At 41.2% G+C, this 20,535-nt stretch overlaps 1 protein-coding gene across 1 annotated transcript; it reads right to left on the bottom strand.

Moving 5' to 3' along the window:
* Positions 1–863: 863 nt before the first annotated feature.
* On the bottom strand, positions 864–18,849 carry LOC148899005 (fibroblast growth factor 10-like). The gene is made up of 6 exons (XM_088995466.1): positions 18,613–18,849; positions 14,926–14,996; positions 12,679–12,744; positions 11,852–12,606; positions 3,418–3,521; positions 864–1,927 (listed from the first exon to the last, which is right to left on the bottom strand). The coding sequence occupies exons 4-6, from the start codon at positions 12,303–12,305 to the stop codon at positions 1,736–1,738; spliced, it is 750 nt and encodes a 249-aa protein (XP_088851592.1). The 5' UTR covers positions 12,306–12,606; positions 12,679–12,744; positions 14,926–14,996; positions 18,613–18,849; the 3' UTR covers positions 864–1,735.
* Positions 18,850–20,535: the final 1,686 nt, after the last annotated feature.

A 20,535-nucleotide genomic window follows, 5' to 3' on the forward strand; every position in this document is an offset into this window, starting at 1 on the left:
ACTTGTCCGAAGGCGTCGGTTGTCCTTTAAAGTACTCGGACCAACAAACCAAACAAAAAACAAAAAAAAGTCACCAGACAAGGACAATGTAATGTCTATGCATCTATCTATCTAGCTTTCCATCTATCTATGTATCTATCCATCCATCTATCTATCCACTTTTCTAGCTATCTTTCTAGCTAGCTAGCAAACTATCTTGCTGGCTAACATTTGGTCAGTCTGCTCATCCATCCATCCATCCATCCATCCATCCATCCATCCATCCATCCATCCATCCATCCATCCATCCATCCATCCATCCATCCATCCATATATCCACCTTTCTAGCTACCTCTCTAACTAGCTAGCTAACTATCTTTCTCGCTAACATTTAGTCAGTCCACTCATCTATCCAATCATCCATCCAATCATCCATCCATCCATCCATCCATCCACCTTTCGAGCTACTTCTCTAGCTAGCTAGCTAACTATCTTTCTCGCTAACATTTAGTCAGTCCGCTCATCCATCCATCCATCCATCCATCCATCCATCCATCCATCCATCCATCCATCCATCCATCCATCCATCCATCCATCCATCCATCTGTCTATCTATCTACCCATCCATCCTTCAATTCTTCCATAGGTTTTGACTTGTTGGCAAAAGCAACATGACAATACGGGTCTTAAAGTGACAACACCGGAGAACCACACTCCTGCACCTTTGTCTTAGCTAAAATAGATATTTGCCAAGACAAGAAGATATGAGGCCCAGTCGATTGTGGCATTAATGTCCCATAATGTCCTCTTTTGATCTGCCATCAAGCCATCTGTCACCGATTAGCATGCTCACGCATGACGACTGAGGGAAGTGGGTGGTCAGACATTGGTCATGTTGCAGCAACCAGTGAGCATCCAAGGACAAGCAGGTTTTTCGATACAGTATTCATATTTTTAGCAGGTGCCTCCAAGTTGGTGTACATCATAGACGTACATAGACTTCAGACTGTAGTCAATTCCGCTTGCATCTACAGTCCGTATCAATGCAGAGTTCTCCCTCCCTCCTGTCTTGTCTTTATGTTTCCGCTCGGTTAGGGAGATAATGAGAGCAATGGTTGCCACATGGATTAGCCAGCCCTCAGACGTTAATGGTTGCCTTGTCAGCCATGCAGATAAGGACTCACATACCGCAACCCCAACATTCACAAGTCCAGAGTGTGCGGTGAACACAACAGATGGGATGCGGAGGATAAAAACAGTATTTTATTTCCACTTGATAGAAATCCTATGAAAAAAAACAAACAAACAAAAAATGAAGAATGCCAAGGAATGCTCAGGACATCAGTGTACCCCTCTAGTTAAATAATCACAAAATAAATAAATCAGTACAGTGCAGAAAACACACGGGCATTAAGTAATCAAATGCTTTGTTGGGTCCCCTAGAGTTTAATGATAAAGGATACCCACTTGTCTGCTTCTACACTTGCTTATTAGCTGAGCGAGTCATGTTTCTATTTGCCATTTAGCTCCATTTTGGCACAGAAATAAGATAAATATTGCATCCTGGGCCACATCAAACATAACCACACACTTCCCTTTCAAATAAAGTACATGATCTGATCTCTGTTCTTTGTCAGTGTTAGTGCCTCGTTTCTAAAATTTCCTAGTATGAGTCTTCACCCTCAGGTGAGGAATGCCTCTTTTTGCCAGTGCTGCATTTTGTCCTTTTTTTTCCCCAGCGCATTTGACGACGGGCTCACGCCATGATCGGAAGGAAGTGGGTGGCCGTGTTTTTCCTTCGTGTTCTCTTCCCTCTCACAGGCCTCCCATGGATGTTCAGACCCACAAACATCTGCCGTCGCTTGTTCTTCCACTCGGCTGACGCATAGGTGTTGTAGCCGTTTTCCTCAATGCGCTCCTTCAGGGTGCAGTCAATGCCAAACTCCCTCTAGAAAAATCCAGAAGCACCATATGTCAATTTCATACTCCTTAAGTAAAACAGTTTTATGTGCAAATATGTCAGGTTTGTCCATGCAACAACCCCATAATCTACAGCTGGACACATCTGAAGTAGAGAATTCGTATGAAAAAAAAACCTCTAACATAGACAGTTGAACCATCATTAGCATGATGTTGTCAAAGAGGACATGACTGTAGCTGGTGTGAGAGAAGAGGATGCACAAAACCGGGTTAGGTGGAGGACATTGATTGACTGTGGCGACCCCTGAAGGGAAAAGCCAACAGGAAAAGGACCATCATTAGCATGACATTGAAAAATTCATTTCAGAACATGATTTGTTATGACACCTCCATTTTAAAGGAGTAGCCTTTAAGCTGCTTTTTAAAGAAAAATATGAGAATAAAAATAAACAATTTACTAAAAGCCTACTTTCATTCTTTTTTCGGTTAACAATTCCTCACAAAAAAAGGGTTATCTGTTTATGCATGACTTTGAATGAATGTGGCTTTAAAAGGCGGGACCTAGCCTGGTGAGTGACGTTTTCATTGGCGAATAGAAGTTGCTGGTTGTTATTAGCTAGGGTGAGCCAGGCCGTCAATTGAGTGACGTCAGTATATGTTTTACGTGTTTCTTTTGTGTCGTTATCACTAGAATATCATATTAAAAGTGATTAACTTGTTTCATTATTTGAAAATGTGTAAAATATTTTAATATATATTTAAATAATATATAGAAACCTTGGAAGGGTCTTTTTTAATGGCTACATTATACTTTTTATGTTGTTAATTAACTACCAAAAATCATGTAAAAGTATGTGAAAAACGAATTACTCATGTAAAAAATACACTATATTAAATATTTTTATTTATATAGCTTGATGTCATTATTGTCACTGTTCTCGCTGTTTAAAATGACTTTTTGAAAATGTTGATGTCATATTTGGTATTTAGTTTTTTTTAACTTTGTTACTTCCGGGTTGAGTGAACGCTGGCGCGTGTGGCTGCCGCTGCTCACCCGCAGAAAAACTATCCTGTGACTGTAAAGTGTCCTTGACAGTTTTGAAAGGCGCTTATAAATGAAATGTATTATTATTATTATTATTATTATTATTATTATTATTATTATTATTATTATTATTAGTAGTAGTAGTAGTAGTAGTAGTAGTAGTAGTAGTATTAGTATTATCCGTGTGTGTCAACATCCGTGTGTGAAAGTCAACAAACTGTACCATAAGTGACTCGCCATTATTGCCAGTGTGAAATCTGGTTATGTTTGACCTCAAAGTTCACTCATTGAACTTTGAAAATTGTGACACTGTGATCCAATTTATGGCTTCACAGTTTTCTCTTCTTTTTCCTGTGCAAACACTTGACAAACTGTAACTGCACGGGATGAACACATAAGATGTTTGTGTTTTTTTTAAAGATCACCATGATGTGTCTAAAAATAGCTATGAGACCTCTGACCCGGACACTCACCGCTCCATACAGCTCTCCCCTCCTGCTGATTGCCAGATAGTAGTTGCTCTTCAGCCCTTTGATAGCCACCACTCCCACGTCCACCGATGTGATTTCCAAAATACCTAGAAAACAGTAACAACAGCAGATTATTATTATTATTATTATTATTATTATTATTATTATTATTATTATTATTATTATTATTGATGAGAAGGTTTCTTCAGTCGTCATCTGTACAAAAGTGAAGGTTTCGGACGTTTCGCCTCCTATCCAAGAGGCTTCGTCAGCGAACTAAAGTCTGACTGGTCGTATCGGCCCCATTTATATATCCCTAATGTCCAGACCTGGTGGCGCCGGACACAGCTATGATAGGTCCCTACTCTCAGGTATTATTATTATTATTATACATGTAATTTACAAGTGCCTTTCAAATCACCCAAGAACACATTATTATTATTATGATTATGATTATGATTATTATTATTATTATTATTATTATTATTATTATTATTATTATTATTATTATTATGCACCCCCATTCACTATGTTTCTATAGAAAAATGGGAATCAGTTTTCGGTCCGAAAAGACTACACTGAAATGGCAAAAGGATGTGAATGTTTTAAATGTTTTCCTGGTCCAGATCTCAATAGAGAACAATGCACATTTTGTGACACCTGTGCCATATGGGCTGCTAATGAGGCTTTTCTTCCACATCACCCAAAGTATGATTCCTGCTAGATTTTAGGAACTCCTACACAAGCGACCATGGGATGTGAGATTTAAGGTTTTATAACTGCAAACAAGATTTACAACTGTGTAACCGGTTTCAGCTGCATAATTTGAAAACGAATGGGTAGACACGACTGAGACTCTTCGGCTCGTTTAATTGCATTTCCTTAGTCAGGTGTCTGAGTCCTACGCAAATAATTCAAGGTTCTCAATGGCTGATGGTGGGGTTAATTTATACTCCAGCTATGTAGTCTTTGTAAGAGGTCAGAGAGATATAACTTCCCAATATGTCCTTTGACCACAAAAACTACTTGTCTCATTCTCTACTGGCAGTATGTGAGAAGAGAGCTCGCAATGAGCACGTAGGAAGGACATATTGGGGCACTCATGGGCCCCTCGGGGTTAAAAAAATCAAGTGAACATTTGGCAAGCCCCCTTCTCTGCCAATCTTTTAAACCCACCTATATTTTTTTGCCATTTGACTTAGCATGACTCAGATTTAGGTCTTAGTGCTCTCTTTGTTACTGATTTATTGTTTTATTGTCGGACTGTATATATGATAGTTGCTCTATGTACAACATTTTATATGCAGCAATGGCTGTCTAAAAGTGCTCGATAAATACAGTTGAGTTGAGTATGCATAACAGCAACAATTTATGGATAGGTTGACGGCAGTCCGTAAAATGAGAACGTTGTACTCAACGACCCTGTGAGGGGATGATACGGTACACATATTTGAAAACAATTGCTGAAAATGTCCAAGTTAAAGATGATCTACCTACCTACCTACCTACCTATATATTTACCTCTCTCCTCTGTCGCTATCTATTTACCTCTCTCTGTCTATCTCTCTCTCTGTCTTTCTCTTTTTCTATTTATTTATTTTGGTGGGGTGGTGGCTGAGTCTAAAATGGTGCCAAATCATGAACTTGAGAGTGCCACATGACTGGACCCCTCTTCCACTATACTGTATAAGAAAACTGGATGCCAACCATTCTCGTTACAAATATTTGAAAACAATTGCTGAAAATGTCCAAGTTGAAGATGACCTACCTACCTACCTACCTACCTACCTACCTACCTACCTACCTACCTACCTACCTACCAACCTACCTACCTACCTACCTACCTACCATATATCTATATATTTACCTCTGTCTCTATCTATTTACCTCTCTCTGTCTCTATCTATTTACCTCTCTCTCTCTCTCTCTCTCTCTCTCTCTCTCTCTCTCTCTCTCTCTCTCTCTCTCTCTCTCCCCCCCTTCCTTTCTTACTTCCTTACTTTCTTTCTTTCTTTCTTTCTTTCTTTCTTTCTTTCTTTCTTTCTTTCTTTCTTTCTTTCTTTCTTTCTTTCTCCCTCCCTCCCTCCCTTCCTCCCTTCCATCCTTCCTTCCTTCCTTATTTCTTTATTTGTTTTGGTGGGGTGGTGGTTGAGTCTAAAATGGTGCCAAATCATGAACTTGAGAGTGCCACATGACTGGACCCCTCTTCCACTATACTGTATAAGAAAACTGAACGCCAACGATCCTCGCTCACATTCACACCTTGGGACAGTTTTAGAATATTCAATCAGCTTGTCATGTATGTTTTTGAATTGTGAGACGAAACCAGAGTACCCAGAGAAAAGCCAAGCAGACACGGGGAGAACATGCCACTGTGTAACTCCAAAGTGGTTCATGAGAAAATTGAGTTTGTCAACTCCGGCAGAGTGACAGTGAATGACGTCGACGGTAAATGTGTCGAGTATACCAGCGGTTGACAACCAACAAAATGGTTAGGCCACACTCATTTAAAATGTTCTCTGTCGGTGCATGTGAGAACGCTGTTAAAAGATTCTGGTTGGAACGGTGGTGATTCCGGTTGTATGTTTAGCCATCAGGAAACAAGCGCCAATCAATGTCACATGTCCAAGAAGTGGCTGTCTGAAGTTCCCATCATTTGTTTGATGTCACGACAGTCTCTCTCACTTCAGTAATTCCTTCAACCGCTGCACCCTTGCATGTGGAAGCAACCCAGGGGAAGGGAATGACACGCTTTGATCAATGCTACTCTTCTCCCTAATCGCTTTTTGGAGGCCCCGGCATCCACGAGAGACCTACACCATTTTCCGGATATGAAGCCGGAAGCTGTATCGCGAAGCAAAGAGTGGAGCACGCAGGTGTGTCCCAAAAGAACAATCCCTCCCTTAAAAAAGCACGGTGGCTTCTCTCCTTGTCCACGAGGTCGTGACTGTATCAATTTCGAGTTCAAACAGTGTCACCTCAGGGCGATGAGGTCTGAAGCTGCAAAGCGACAGTGGGGACTGTGACACAACGGCCATTGAAGATCTGAGAGGAGCTAGTTTCTGTGTGGGGATCGGGTGTCTGGGACCAAGTGAGGATGTAAGACAATCTATGGCCTGGTCTGGCTGCTCTGTAGACATGGGAGGGATGAAAAGTCAAAGAACAGAGGATAGTAGAGCCATGACAGTGAGAATGAGGGGGAGGGGGGTTGGAGGGAGGATTAGAAAAGAGTGCAATGATCACTGATCAAAGTCAGCCACCGGAGGCTGGGGCGAGACAGCTTGTATACGCTCTGGCTCACACGCATGTGCATTATGGTGCTCGGGAAGCCTTATGAACACATGTGGATGTACTGTACATTTAGTATTGGGTACATGGGTCCACAAGATTCAAACATTCTCCTCAGTGGTCCATATTACATCCATTTTCAAGAACTAAATATTGTAATTTGCAGCATTGTAGAACCATACCGCATCGTCCCGATACCTGCTTTCAATATTTTGTACGACTTATGTCATGCAACAAAGGATCTGCAAGTGCAATTTTTCACCGATGCTTAATGCCGTTTTAACTCATTCACTGCAATTCCCGAATTTATTTGGGAATTGAAAATATGACATAGAGCGTCATTCCCGGATTTGTTCGGGTTTTGTTTTTTCATGCTTGGGTGCCGATAACTGCTGGCCATGGCCTCTGGCAAGGTTTTTTCTTTTCCGAACTTAATTGGTTCCTAGACAGTGTGTCAGGTGAAAAGTGTGTATCCCAAAAATTAAATTCCCATAGGAAACCATTAAAATGAGAATAATCCGTTCCCAGGTCCCCATGAAACATAATTTTCTACTTTCTAATTTTTTAAGCCTTAAACTACACAAAATATACGTTATTTTATGTATAATAAATGTGCTATGGTATTATAATTAAAGAAATAAACTGTATTTTATAATAAAGTCGTTTTATTTACCTTTGTGATGGTCGTTGATGGCTTGATGGAATGGAGTGGCCGGTTTCATCAGCATTAAACACTTGATGAGGAACGTAACCTTCTTTTATAATCTTGAGGAATGATCCCTTGTAGGTGCTATGTCTGCGATAAATTTATCTAGTTCCTCATCAATTGTGTTCTGTTTAGCTGGGTTGATAGCTTTTTGCATCAAGTGTACAGATGGCTTGTGCGGGTTGTTTGTGGAGCCTGATTGATGGGATATTTTAATTCTTGCAGTCTACACTCTGCCTTTGAACTATCAAAGTTGAAACTCTCTCACTGTCGTCTGCTTGTCTTTTTAATGTTTAAACCTTCCCCCCCTCACTGCTGCGTTCTTGACCAATCACATGGCTTTAACCGAAGATTCGGGGCGAGGAATAGAGGACAAAAACAGTCGGCTGCCATTTTGTTGTTAGAAGAACGGGCTCATTCGTGAGCGACACATCACTCATTGAGGCAGCTCCGTGCATGAAAAAAATTCGTATGCCAAGGTAAAGTTTGTATGACAAGGTAAAATTTTCATAAATGTAACGTTCGTAAACCGAAAAGTTTGTAAGCCAAGGGCTTCGTAAACCAAGGTATCACTGTATATGGAAAAAAAAAACATTTCTAAGGTCATTTGTTGAAGGGGCGCCATATAATACGGTGCACCTTATGCATGGAAAAGGCTTTTAAATATGCCATTTGTTGAAGGTGCGCCTTATGAGCCGGTGCACGTTATGGTCTGGGAAATATAGTAATAAAAAATACAACATAAATAATAACAACAACAATACTACTACTACTACTACTACTACTAATAATAATAATAATAATAATAATAATAATAATATATATTTTATTAACAAAATAAATACAGTACCCCCAATCCCTGTACTGAATCATATTAGATTCTGCTTATGTACCCAATGAAGTAGCTATGTGGATTTGGAACGCAGCAACATAGCTATGGTAATGTGTTGGATACGCTCAACAACTGCAAATAGTGCGTTAGTTGTGGAATGGAAGTGTTTTTCCATAAAGATACGAGAAGGCATGCAATTTGCAGCTTGTTTTGCCATTCTTCTTCATTCTCTATCCGCTTTATTTTTAACATTTTATCCCCCCACCTGCCGCAAAATAAAATGCCCTTTTCATGCTGACACGGGAATCTGGATATTTCCGAATGGCACTTTAAAAAGAACCACATTGTATGTATTTAAACAGACTGAATATCCATCATGAGCTTCATTTCAATAAAAAGATACACATCTCTCGCTTTCGCCCCCCCCCACACCTCAGTAAGAGGTCCATCTGTTTTTCCCATGCAAAAGGCCGTGGCTCTGATGAAAGAAGACAAATGTGTATGAAGAAAAAAGAAAAACACTCGCACAAACTCAGCATATCCACAGGCATCTCAGTGCACGCATGGCAACACAGTCTGACACGCATATGCACACTTGTTGACAGGCTTGTACCATAAGCGACCAAGTCAGACAATTTATAGAGCAGTGGGGGTCTTTTTTCCCCCTACTTCTACTTTTCCCTCCAAATTTTGCTGCTGTACATTGTTCTATGTATTGTTGTTTTATTGTAAAGTTCCTTGGATGTTCAGAAAGGCGCTTGTAAATTAAATGTATTATTATTATTATTATTATTATTATTATTTATTATTATTATTGTGAATTTTCTCATTGTGAGACAAATAAAGGTTTTCTTATCTTATCTACTTATTAAATTAATTGTTTCTGGAAGACAATTTTGAAAGAGAACATTTTGCAAGTCAAGATATCGTTCTCAAAGTGGCCAAAATTAAGACATTAATATTTTCTGAAACATAAAAACGCATGAAAACTGTAATAAATATATGCTACAATGACATTGTTGCACAATAAATGAGAGTTTAACATAATGTAAAAAAAAAAGAATAGCGTAAAGCATTTAATTTAAAAAAAAACATTTAACTATAACTTGGTCCTATTCATTTTTTGACCTCTTTCATTGGTGTTCTCGTTCAGAAGGCGTTTTTGACTGCCGTTTTGTATTATTAAAAAAGATTCGGCCATGTTTGCTCTGGTCGGGTTTTAACAATCCTAAGAAAATGATCGCCTGACTGGTGAATACTTTTTTTCTGAATGATTGTCGTTTACATAAAACTACCGTGACACCTCGTGGCTCGAGGGGCGAACGAGGAAGATGCGGAATAAACACATCGCTATCTAACTATACATACACACTTCGACACATCCGGCAGAGGTCCCTCTTAGCCAATGGGATGCCAGGATAATGCTAAGGATCAGCCAATCACAGACCTGCTATAATCATGTTGCGTACATGAAATTGGGAGTCTCAATAATCACCCACGTTGTATTTTTTACTTTTCGTATTTTGAAATTAATTTCATAACAAGAAGCAACAATTACCTTTTGAGGCGTTTTGTAACTTGAAAATTTCACATGGAGATGTTCATGTGAAGAGGTACCGTTGTATAAGGTAAAGGAAGTAGCAAGTGCTCTGGTAAAAAAAAACACTTGGCTTTGTACATTAGCATATAATCTATATTTAATGAGATGCTTTTGCAGATATGTTCTAAGCAAATAAATAAAAAAAGCTTGCTCTATTGTATGATGGGTGTTTTTGTTTTGTTTTTTTTTGCCGCGGGCCACATTGTAGTTACGGTTTCCTCTCCGGGGCTGTTATGAATTTGGGGAAGCCATTAGAAAGTTTTATATCCTCCACATATTACATACAGAACACACAACAAATTAATAAATACAGAATTTTAAAATCTGAAGTCAAGAATAATGACATTGTCGTTTTCATACAACAATTTGAAAATTTGGTTTTGACTAGCATCATGGAACTTGACATGCTTGATTTGCTTTTGCGGGCCAAATAAAATGATGTGGCAGGCCAGAACTGGCCCCTGGGCCTTGTCTTTGACACCGGTGCGCTATATAGTATCTCAAACCAACCTTAACACATGCTCCAGACAGTTTTTTTGCTGGCATCCCTATAAATCTGTGGGAGCCTGGATAGTAGGTCGTTAAGATACTGAGCTCAGTCCCCGCTGGGCCACAGGCAGCACCCTAAGACAGCGTTCCCACATCCTTCATACATCTATCTGAGGCACCGTCATACTTGAACTGCTTGGACAAGTTTTTACGCTCGGCGACAAGCGAGATTGTCCTACCACTCATAAGAACAAAAACAGGATATTTTGTCACTTCAAGGGACTGCGCAGAGTCGACAAAAGACATCAGACCTGGGATCATGTCTGGCCCCAGGGAGCAAAGACTGAAGCTACTGTTGTGTGGTGTCCTTTACCGTGTGAACCTGATACAAGAGCACAAAATCCACACAGTGTCCCCACACCCCCCCAGGACAGAGCTTTTTGATGGCAGTCCCATTGATGTGGAAGACACATGGCTTTGATGTGATCACAATGATCAGGTTTGCCATTCATGAAGTTGTAGCTCCAACTCATCCCGTCAGCTCATTTTAGTTGCCCTCCCCGATGGACAAGCCACGCTAAAACCTGCTGATTTTTATTTTCTAAACAGTGACACGTCCATCTCGACAGTGAGACATTCTATGCCCGCAAAAGTTCAAGACGCATTAGCGCACACCATTCATATAATGGAGTCAGTCGCTCGTGCACCCCCACATGTCAAGTTTTACAACTTAAGAGAAACATCCAACAAATGTGTCAGTAAAGGCATCACTGTTTAATACGCTCTGTAAATAAAGTTGCTTCTGTCATGACCTTGTCAAAACAAAATCTCCCTCTGACATCTTCGCTCCTTTTGATTGAAAGTGTGGTTTAGCATTCCCCCGGGGAGAACATTAAAAAGGTTCCACACACTCAACTCACTCTGGTTCAAGAAGGAGAAAGAGAGCACGTGAAGAGAAGATGTGAGCGAATACTCGCCAAGCACATGTGTCGTTGTCGGCGGCTTTAAGATAGCACACACACTGGGAGGGTGTGATTGACCCGGTGATTCTGATAGGCAAATGCTTATCGAGAAGCCCGATATGCGTAATTGCTTGAAAGTTTCTTCTGAAACCAAATCTCTCTGACTGTGGGATGTAATTTGTTCAACTGGGAAACACAGAGAGGGAGCAAGATTATAAAAGCACCATCGGGACTGACATCCATATCACCCTCCATGTCGCTTGCTGGTTGTTATCAGCGTTTACTTTGGGCTGTGAGGACCGTCTGATAATGACTAGGTTATCTGTCTTTACTCCTTCCAAAGTCATTTGAGAGCTACCAATTTTGTGCTGAGTGTTTGGACAGGACAGATCCCGTTGGATGTCTGGTTTGAAAGTAAATGACTATGTAAATGAATTGCATCTCGTAGTATAGACTCACGTTTGCTCCGAGACCCTCGGAGCAACAGTACATTGAGGTCACATGCAATACGTATTCAGTAAAACTCTAAAATGATGACATCAGATCATATTTTTACTTACTGAGAGGGTCATCCTTGCTCTTGGTTCCATTGACCCTTCCGTTCTTGTCGATCCTCAAGAAAAACTTCTGGAAAGAGAACAGCTTCCTCCGCCGTATGTCTCCTTGGAGATGACTGTAACTGCGCACGTGCCTACCCTGTGGTCCCCCGGTCCGACCCGGGGGCCCCCCAGTGGCCCCGGGCTTGGAGGCACCCTCGCTTTCTGAAATGTTCCGCAAAGCCCTGTGGCTCCACGGTATGGTGAGCCTCAGTCTGTCTTTTCTGAGCTGATGGCAGGCTGCTCCGGGGAGGGAGATAGCGAGAGCTACAAGAGCTAACAGGAAAGGCAGAGACCACGAGGAAAGCAGTGTGGCGGGCCTCAACCAGTGGCTGGTCCCAGAACAAGAATGAGTCCCAAAGTCAGTCCTGGAGTAGGACAAGGCAGCCTTACTCCTTCCAGCAGCACATCTGATCATGGTAGTGCGCTGTGTGGAGGACTCGAGGCAGCCTCAGAGCCTGGGACATGCTGCTGGGGGCGCAGATAGACTGGGGAGGGCAGGGAGGGAAGCCTTACAAAGTCCTCGCCGGGTCAGAACTCCCCCCCACCACCACTGCCGCAGAATCCAAATTATGAAGCACCTGTGTGAAATCCTCCGATTTCCCTTCTGCTTTATGTTTGACTTAAAAGCTACTCACTGATCCTCTTCCAGCCGGTATTCCTCTGAGTTCTCTACCTTTGGGAAACCAAAAAGTCTGCAGTCCAAGTTACAAGCGGATCTGGTTGGAAGGAAAAACAATTAGAGGCGAAAAAAAAAATGGATTGATTTAATACGTATTCCGGTAAGACACCTGTTCGTAACACTGCAAAACTGTTCTTTCGGTTGATGTTCTGAAGGTCCTACGTCCAGGGAGCTTCTATAAATTAGGAGAAGAAAAATCATGCAGAGGTGGAAGTCTTAAAATCAAGGGGGAGCACTCAGTGTACTTGCTACCAGCCAGACTCTCCACGGGCAGTCAAACCTTGGTAGAGTTTCCTCTGAGAACCCCCCCTGAAAACCTAAGAATCACGTCGGCAGATCCAAGCTGGTGTCAGATAATCCATTTAACGTGTATCGCTCCCTTTCTCTTCATCTCTGTCTGCTGTCTCTCTTGACCCCCCCCCCCCCCCCCCCAAAAAAAAAAAAAAAATGACCGCACAGCGTCGCACAGTACCGAGGCACCCAGGTAACGAGTCAGCTGTCCAGTGGGGGAAACACTTGAGCCTTTCTTTTCCTCTTTTTCAAGTCTTGGATGTGAGGAATTGTAGTACCATGTCCTCACCTGAAAGCTGAACACCCACCACCCGAAAAAAAATGGTGTATTGCACATAGCCGTGCGACTGTTGGTGACTTGAGTACGAGTACTCCCTCCCTCACATATGGGAGCAGGCGTTCTCTGTGTGTCTGCTTGCACGTGTGTGTGTGTGTGTGTGTGTGTGTGTGTGTGTGTGTGTGTGTGTGTGTGTGTGTGTGTGTGTGTGTGTGTGTGTGTGTGTGTGTGTGTGCCTCTTGGCTCATATGCATGACAGTCTAACTTTTGAGACTGGGAGAAGTGATACTTTATCCCGAGCTGCTACAAGAATCGGAAGTTTGTATTTACAGTTCCTGGGTCGATTACAAAAGTGGAAGTATGTTTCGCGGAACAGTTTGATCTCAGTACCATCCTTCAAGCTATCGTTTTTACATGTGTTGATTTAGCAACGCTATGATGAATTTAATTGGAAAGTACATGAAAAAAGCTGTGATATCATCACTGTGTGGTCATTTGTCACATTTGTCATCCATGATAGTTTATGGTAATGTTAGGTAATACCCTTTAAAAAACTAAAAGCGCATTGTTAGCAAACGTACGGCTAACAGCTAGTCGCTAATGGCTAATCCTTCAGACCTCTGGTTTCATTCTATCCTGACTGGCCTCATTTTGCCTGGTCTCTGTTTCTTTTCCCTTACAACAGGCGCCAATCAAAAGTGGGAGGGAATGTGGCAGGATCAAGAAGTTGACCGCCAGCCCATTCGTCATTTCCCACATTCTTGCTAGGACAAAGGATGTTGTGTTGTTTTTCTTCTTTCTTGTTTTATTCCGTGGATGAAAACCTCACAGAGTAGAATGAAAATCTACTTTGTATTAGCCAATCGAAATGGCAGCGATGACATTGTGGTTAATCAATATCGGCAGAGTTACATCAAGGCACGACTCGGCCTGCATTCTGCAAAGAAGCAGAGCAAAGGAAGAAACGTTCTATCGCGTACATAATTGGCGGATCATTTGGTTATGAACATTTTTATGATTGTAGAATTGGTTTTGAAATGAATGATGTCAAGGGGGGACCCACAGAATGACGCAGACTGAATTTGACATCTGTCATCAGGGACCGAACCGTTCTGTTATGCCCGAGTGAAACAAAACATGTTAAGATGTAGGCAGTAAAATATTGTTTTAAGACGCGAGTAAGGGGGAATCCCGCTGCTAAAAAGACAACTCGCTAACTGTAACGCTTTGAAAGCTTGTTTAAGTTTTCAGCCCGTTGACCTTGCTGACATAAATCAGATGGCAAGCTGACATTTTTAACCCAACCCGTGTGATAAACCAAACCAGTGTCGGCAGTCTTATCTAATTTGAACTGACCCTCGTATCTTTAATGTCGACGTCTGGTCTGTTGCTCACTTTCCCGACATTAAGTCCTACTTTTTACTGCCCGCTTTTAACGTCCATCAACGATGTACGGCGAGAGTGGCGGTCTGGACTCGACTATGCATGCCACGGTTTTATCTGGGGATGCAAACATAGCAATCTTATCAGCACTTCCTTAGCAGTGTCCCGTCCCACTGTGATAACCACAGTCATTGTGGAAGGAAGGAAGCAGGGACAATATCAATTTGGGTTGCGTCAAAATTCTAATTGATGGTCTAAACTATCGATCTACCTCAACTCTGATGCAATGTATTGGTGTCATTGTGTCTTTGGGTCATTTTTTATCAAATTCAAAACAAAATGATCAATATACAAATCGGGGTGTCGTCCTCTCTGGGATGAGGCCGTCCATCGCAAAAGACTCACAAGCTTTGCAGGATTTCTCGAGAGGCCAAGGAGCAAATTCTTCTCCACGTCAGCACACGTGTGTTGTCCTCCTAAAGGCAATATAAGAGAGATTTGCGGGGTCTGGAGATGGTCTCAACTCAGCAACCCCCCCCCGACTGAAAAATTGGCAATACACAATCTCCTGATCCAGGCCTACAGGCTGCATATCATAACTTATACTCCAAAATATGATGATATAAAATGAAAAGTCCAATGCCCAGAAATTTAGACACTTGAGTGGAGATTTAATTTCACATTGTTCCAATGACAAGAACATTCTCGATATGTTCATGCGTAAGAATATTCAGTGGGCTAATGACTCTTTCGCACTATATTCATAGATTATGTTTCCGAAATGTTATAGGCACAGTGCAAAATATTTTACCAAAATCTACAAAAGCATGCATGCATTTATACACAACCTCCACTGGCTATATATTTTTTCATAGATAACATGAACCCTATGTAGGTCAAAAAAAGTTCACGTCAACTAAATTAATTTACTTGAAATACACCAACATCAAATTGCAACATGATGGCTTTTTATTGTTGTAAATTTAGTATAAAATATACAATATACCAGTGGTGGACCGTCGGGGCCTGCAAGGCCTTCTCCGCTGGCCTAAAAATATCTGACTAATGTGAATGATATTTGGTCCATGAATTGTGACAACCGACACAATTTTTTGTTTCTTAACTGACATTAGAAAAACTTTTAAAAAATTATTACTTAAAGTGTCCAAAAACTACTTCAAAATGAAAACGGAAATGGCCAGCTGCGAATTGGGCATTTTCAGAAGGTCCCGCCCCCTTGTTCGTGACGTCACGCCAAGACGTCTTGCCTTGCTCGAGAATCAAAACAATGGCTTCAGATTCGGGGAAGATGCTTTCTTGTTACTCTTCCAGTTATGAATATGATTCAAATAGTTCTTAAGAGGGGAGCATAAATGTTTGCAATCGATTAAAGACGTCCTTCCGTGTCATTTTGAGGGGTCTGGACTCCAATGTAGCGTCCCAGAAAATGCACAAGATGGCGCCCAAGCTCCGTTGGAAATGAGCTGATTTGTCTGCTGGGAATTTGTGTCAGCTCGTATCAAATAGTAGTCTTGGTGCAACACACAACGATTCACCATCGCGTTATTTATGTGTTTTCCTTTTTCGCCATCAACACAGATCAACACGAAGTTTTCAGACCAAACAAAGTAAAGTACTGTACTGTAAAATGCATTGTGTGTCGCTATCTCGGTCAGTGAGAATACCTACCGTGACGTCACGGTAGGTATCGTCACCAATTCAGAAACAAGACTTCCTGAATATTCAGCGCAAATCTTAAAACGTAAAATATAGCTAAGTAGTCAAATATGCTCAGTAGAAGTCATTTGAAGTGATTTGACAAATTATGGACACAACTTTTCCGGAGCCGTCGGTTGTCCTTTAAATAATTCCAAATTGTCTTTCAGCTTCCTTTCATTGCTTTTTCCCTGTTGTGCTGCTTCCAGATGTGTGTTTTCGTATTTAAGCATTTAACCAATCACATTTCAGTCATCATTTTTTACCAAGGTCAGAAATATATCTGGACGCCTTCTCAATCAGTTCTGCGGGCCCTGGAGCGGAAAAATAAATGTCGATGAAACTGTTGCTTGAGCCAGTGTCTCATACAACTATTGCCCGGACGCCCGGGGTGTGCAACTTTTACGTCAGTCGTACATCTTACAGAACGTCTCCGCTCGGGTGGCCGACAACTTTTTCAAGAAAATAAAACAAACAATTTTTTTTTCAAATCAAACGATTGCTTTATTCTGATTTCGAAATTTCTGAATTTTGGTTTGTTTGGCAATTTACAAACTCGGCATCGAATCAGAAGCCTGCATCGAATAACTTCGTGCTTCCGGGTGCATTTGCATATCATTTTACAAAGTAGACGCACAGAGAACACAAGAAAAATGGTGGTTAGGAATCAAGCCAAAACCTCAACCCCAAAAGAAAGATTCAAAAGAGGCTAACAAAATGTATGACGCTACAAAACGTAAACTTACATTAAAAGCATTGTGAAAAGAGGAGTTCACGTGGCTTGTAGCAGACGACGACATGCAAATATTGCATTGTGCAACATGCCGAACAGTGTATCGACAAACGACAACTGGAGCATAATCATCAGCAAGTGATATTTACAATAAATTAAGCAAGGGAGCATTTGTGGTCGGCACATTTTAAAGTGTTTCTGTTATATATTCTGATTATCAATCCTTAATACTCTGCAACAATGTTGTTGTTTTTGCGATTAGTCGTCGTATTGTGTTTCAAGTTGTGAAAAATGGGGCAGGCAACTTTATGGCTGGGCAGGCAACTTTTCAGAGTTGGTGTCCGGTAACTTTTTGTCATGAGTTTCAGACACTTGCTCTAACCAATCAGATTTCAAGTTGGCAACTCAAAGCCTGCTGAAAGGCACTGGAAACGTGAGCATTTTCGCAAACTAAGATAGTCACATGATTGGCAAGTCACTAGCCAATCATCATTAGCCAGTAGTGATAAGAGCATACTGGCCGGAGCTAGCACAGTGTATCTGTAGCAAGCTGCATAAGCAAATATATTGTCTGGTTGATTTAATAGCGATCTTGTCAACCCACAATGGCAGGAGGAGGAGAAGATATGGATTTGTTTGCAAATATACTGTTAAAGCCATTTTCAAGATGGAAAATGGCTTTTATTTTCAAGAATAGATGGACATCATTCAGAAAGGTTGGACAGCTCAGAAGCTAGCAAAAATAGCAATTAATACAGTGGTACCTCGGTTCTCGACCATAATTCGTTCCAGGACCCTGTTCGAAAAGCGATTTTTTCGAACACCGAAACCACCTCTTTGCTCCTGTCACTTGCAAGTTAAACGCTAGAGCAAAACGCAGCACGTCCGCTAGCGACAACAGTTGGTCACGAACAGAGCGATACACCCGTGCGCCGCTCAGCTCCCCAGCCTCGCGTACGCACTCACGCGTCGTATTGGCATTCGAACACCGATTGATGTTCGAACGCCGAAGCATCTCGAATATTTTGTTCGAACACCGATTTGTTCGAACATTGAGGTGTTCGAGAACCGAGGTACCACTGTATTGAAATTTTATGAGGTTATCATGAATCCACATAAAAATTCCAACTATTTAATGACAGTATTTCTTACATTATCGTTTCTGCCCAACAGCACCCTCTAGTGGACATGTAGTACATCACACCACACTCGCAGCTGTGTGTTGATTGAGACATAGCACTACTGAAGACCTTGCGATGAAATCCACAGCCCGCCACTGGAATATACTATAAATGTTATCATTTCTACCCTAGTCAAGTTTATTCATATTGTTGTTCACCTTTATTGGACCAGGTTATAAATTCATAAAACTTGGAATCTCATCACATGAAGTCCGTAATCCGTTTGTGGGCAGTGACTTCCGCAGATACTTTACAACATCACATGGCAAAATCATGTACAAAATTATTAGATAAAGAAGAGAAAAGACCATCATAAAAAAGTACTGTTACCTTTATTTTCCAGGACAAAACCTCCAAATCATTCTAGACCTCTACACTGCGATATATAGCAGTTCAAAATGCAAATTTACCAAAGAACATGACAAAAGTATCGGAATTTTAAATAGAATGCATCATACTCACCAAAGATGAATATGGGCAGCACTATTCTTTGCTCCTGCTTCCCTGTATAGGCAATGAAAGTGTCCCCCAAATCTTTTTCCAGCAACACAGCTTGTAAGTTGACCTATCTAAACAATGACCATTTTTTCCCTGAAAAGGACACATTAATTTTAAAGACATTTTGAAATCATGCCCTCCTTTAGTAAATTTTCGATTCATATATTTAGTCCAACCAAAAATGGGTAAACATGGCAATCGAGTTAGGTCAAACAGTCAGAGGACAGAAAAATGATACCATCACTCCATGCTCTTAAATTATAAATGTCAAATCTGGCGCTAACAGTAAGCACTGCAAAGGCTTTGGGGAGATTACATTTACGTGGCAACACATAGAAGCTGAAATCTGAGCGGATAAAAGAAAATTCTGCATTTACGATATAAGTCTTAAAAGCTGGGAGGCCAAGATACATGCTGTGAACTGATGATAAATTCTTGGAAATTAATTACCGTGATATAATTAATCCAAGCTGTGAATGTAGGTCAATGGTTCTGATTAGCGTCTGCTCCGGCAGAGAAGGCCTTAAAGGCCCCGTGTGTTCATACCAGGTCTCTACCACCGCTGACATTATACATCTTTTTTTGATGTGCGGATTGCAAGTGAGAAAAAAAATCTTGCTTGGAGGGGACTGTGGGATTGACTTGCAAAGTGCTGAACATGGTGTACAACAACAGAGTTCAAGCGTGGAAATTCACCTTGTTCTTTCTCGTCGTGTGTCTCGACTTTTGCCGAGCCCCCTCCGCGTTGTGCCCTCCCCTTGGGTACGCTATCATTACGCAGATGTTTTGTGGGGAACGGCCCCTTGCGCCGTGTTTCTTCGACTCTCAATCCACATGTGGTCTGCTAGAGAATCAAACGCGCAAGTCACAAACAAGCCAAATGACCTATGGGAACCATGTGTGAGCGTACCCCGAGGCCCACTCTGTGTGTGCGCGGGTCACAGGAGGCTGAGGCTTTAATAAAGGAGCAGGTCTGGTACAGGGATGCTAGTCTGATCGCCTGGGGACATGGAACCTGATGGGGTCCAGATGAGCGCCACCACACTGGACCTTTTACTCCAAAGGACGCACATGTTCCGGACATATTCATGTCATATTCTGCTTGGATTGAGTTTAAAAGGGCTTTTTGCAGATCACATTTGAGGGTGTAAAGTGAGTTACACAGACGCAAAGTGATTTTTAACTTGTTAACTGATTTATTTCCCGGAACTAAAGACCTTACATATGACAAGACAAAAAAGAAAATCGCACACAAAACGTCATGATATTCCAATCAACTCTCCTGTTCCAAACTAGATGTCGCTGTCGCAATGCCAAACCTGACCATTGAGAGGCAAAATGATGCCATTGGGCATCAATTCAAAGAAGAGAAGAATGAAAAGAAGAAATATAGTACAAAAATGGAGGCTAAATGATAGCTAGCTTACTTGGTAGTTAAACTAATTTTACATTTCGTAAAATTAATTATAATGACCAGTACGTATGGTCCATACGTACTGTAATTACAGCTTTGTGAATTTATATCATATATGAACTTTCATATATGATATAAAGCAACCCCCGCGATCCAATGAGGAATAAGCGGTACGGAAAATGAGAGAGAGAGAGAGAGAGAGAGAGAGAGAGAGAGAGAGAGAGAGAGAGAGAGAGAGAGAGAGAGAGAGAGAGAGAGAGAGAGAGAGAGAGAGAGAGAGATGAACTTTCATCTTCCATTTTAGATATATTGATTTCAGAATTGCTGAACATCCATACAGAGCAAAGGAGGTTAAACGATTGTTTTTTTTAGAATTGGAGTTTACTTCACGACACGTTCTGACCTTTTTTTCTTAGATTGTATTCAATAAACAATCTATAGATTAAAAAAAACTAAAAATAAAACTAATAAAA

This window comes from Hippocampus bargibanti, linkage group LG04 (genome assembly GCF_051943395.1).
Source record: "Hippocampus bargibanti isolate YZ-2025 linkage group LG04, ASM5194339v1, whole genome shotgun sequence".
Lineage (NCBI taxonomy): Eukaryota > Metazoa > Chordata > Actinopteri > Syngnathiformes > Syngnathidae > Hippocampus > Hippocampus bargibanti.

Coding starts and splice junctions, on each gene's coding strand:
- LOC148899005 (XM_088995466.1), bottom strand. CDS start 12,305: ATGATCAGATGTGCTGCTGGAAGGAGTAAGGCTGCCTTGTCCTACTCC. Junction 3,522..11,851: donor GAGCAAGGATGACCCTCTCA/GTAAGTAAAAAT, acceptor ACTGTTTTCTAG/GTATTTTGGAAATCACATCG. Junction 1,928..3,417: donor GGGGAGAGCTGTATGGAGCG/GTGAGTGTCCGG, acceptor GGATTTTTCTAG/AGGGAGTTTGGCATTGACTG.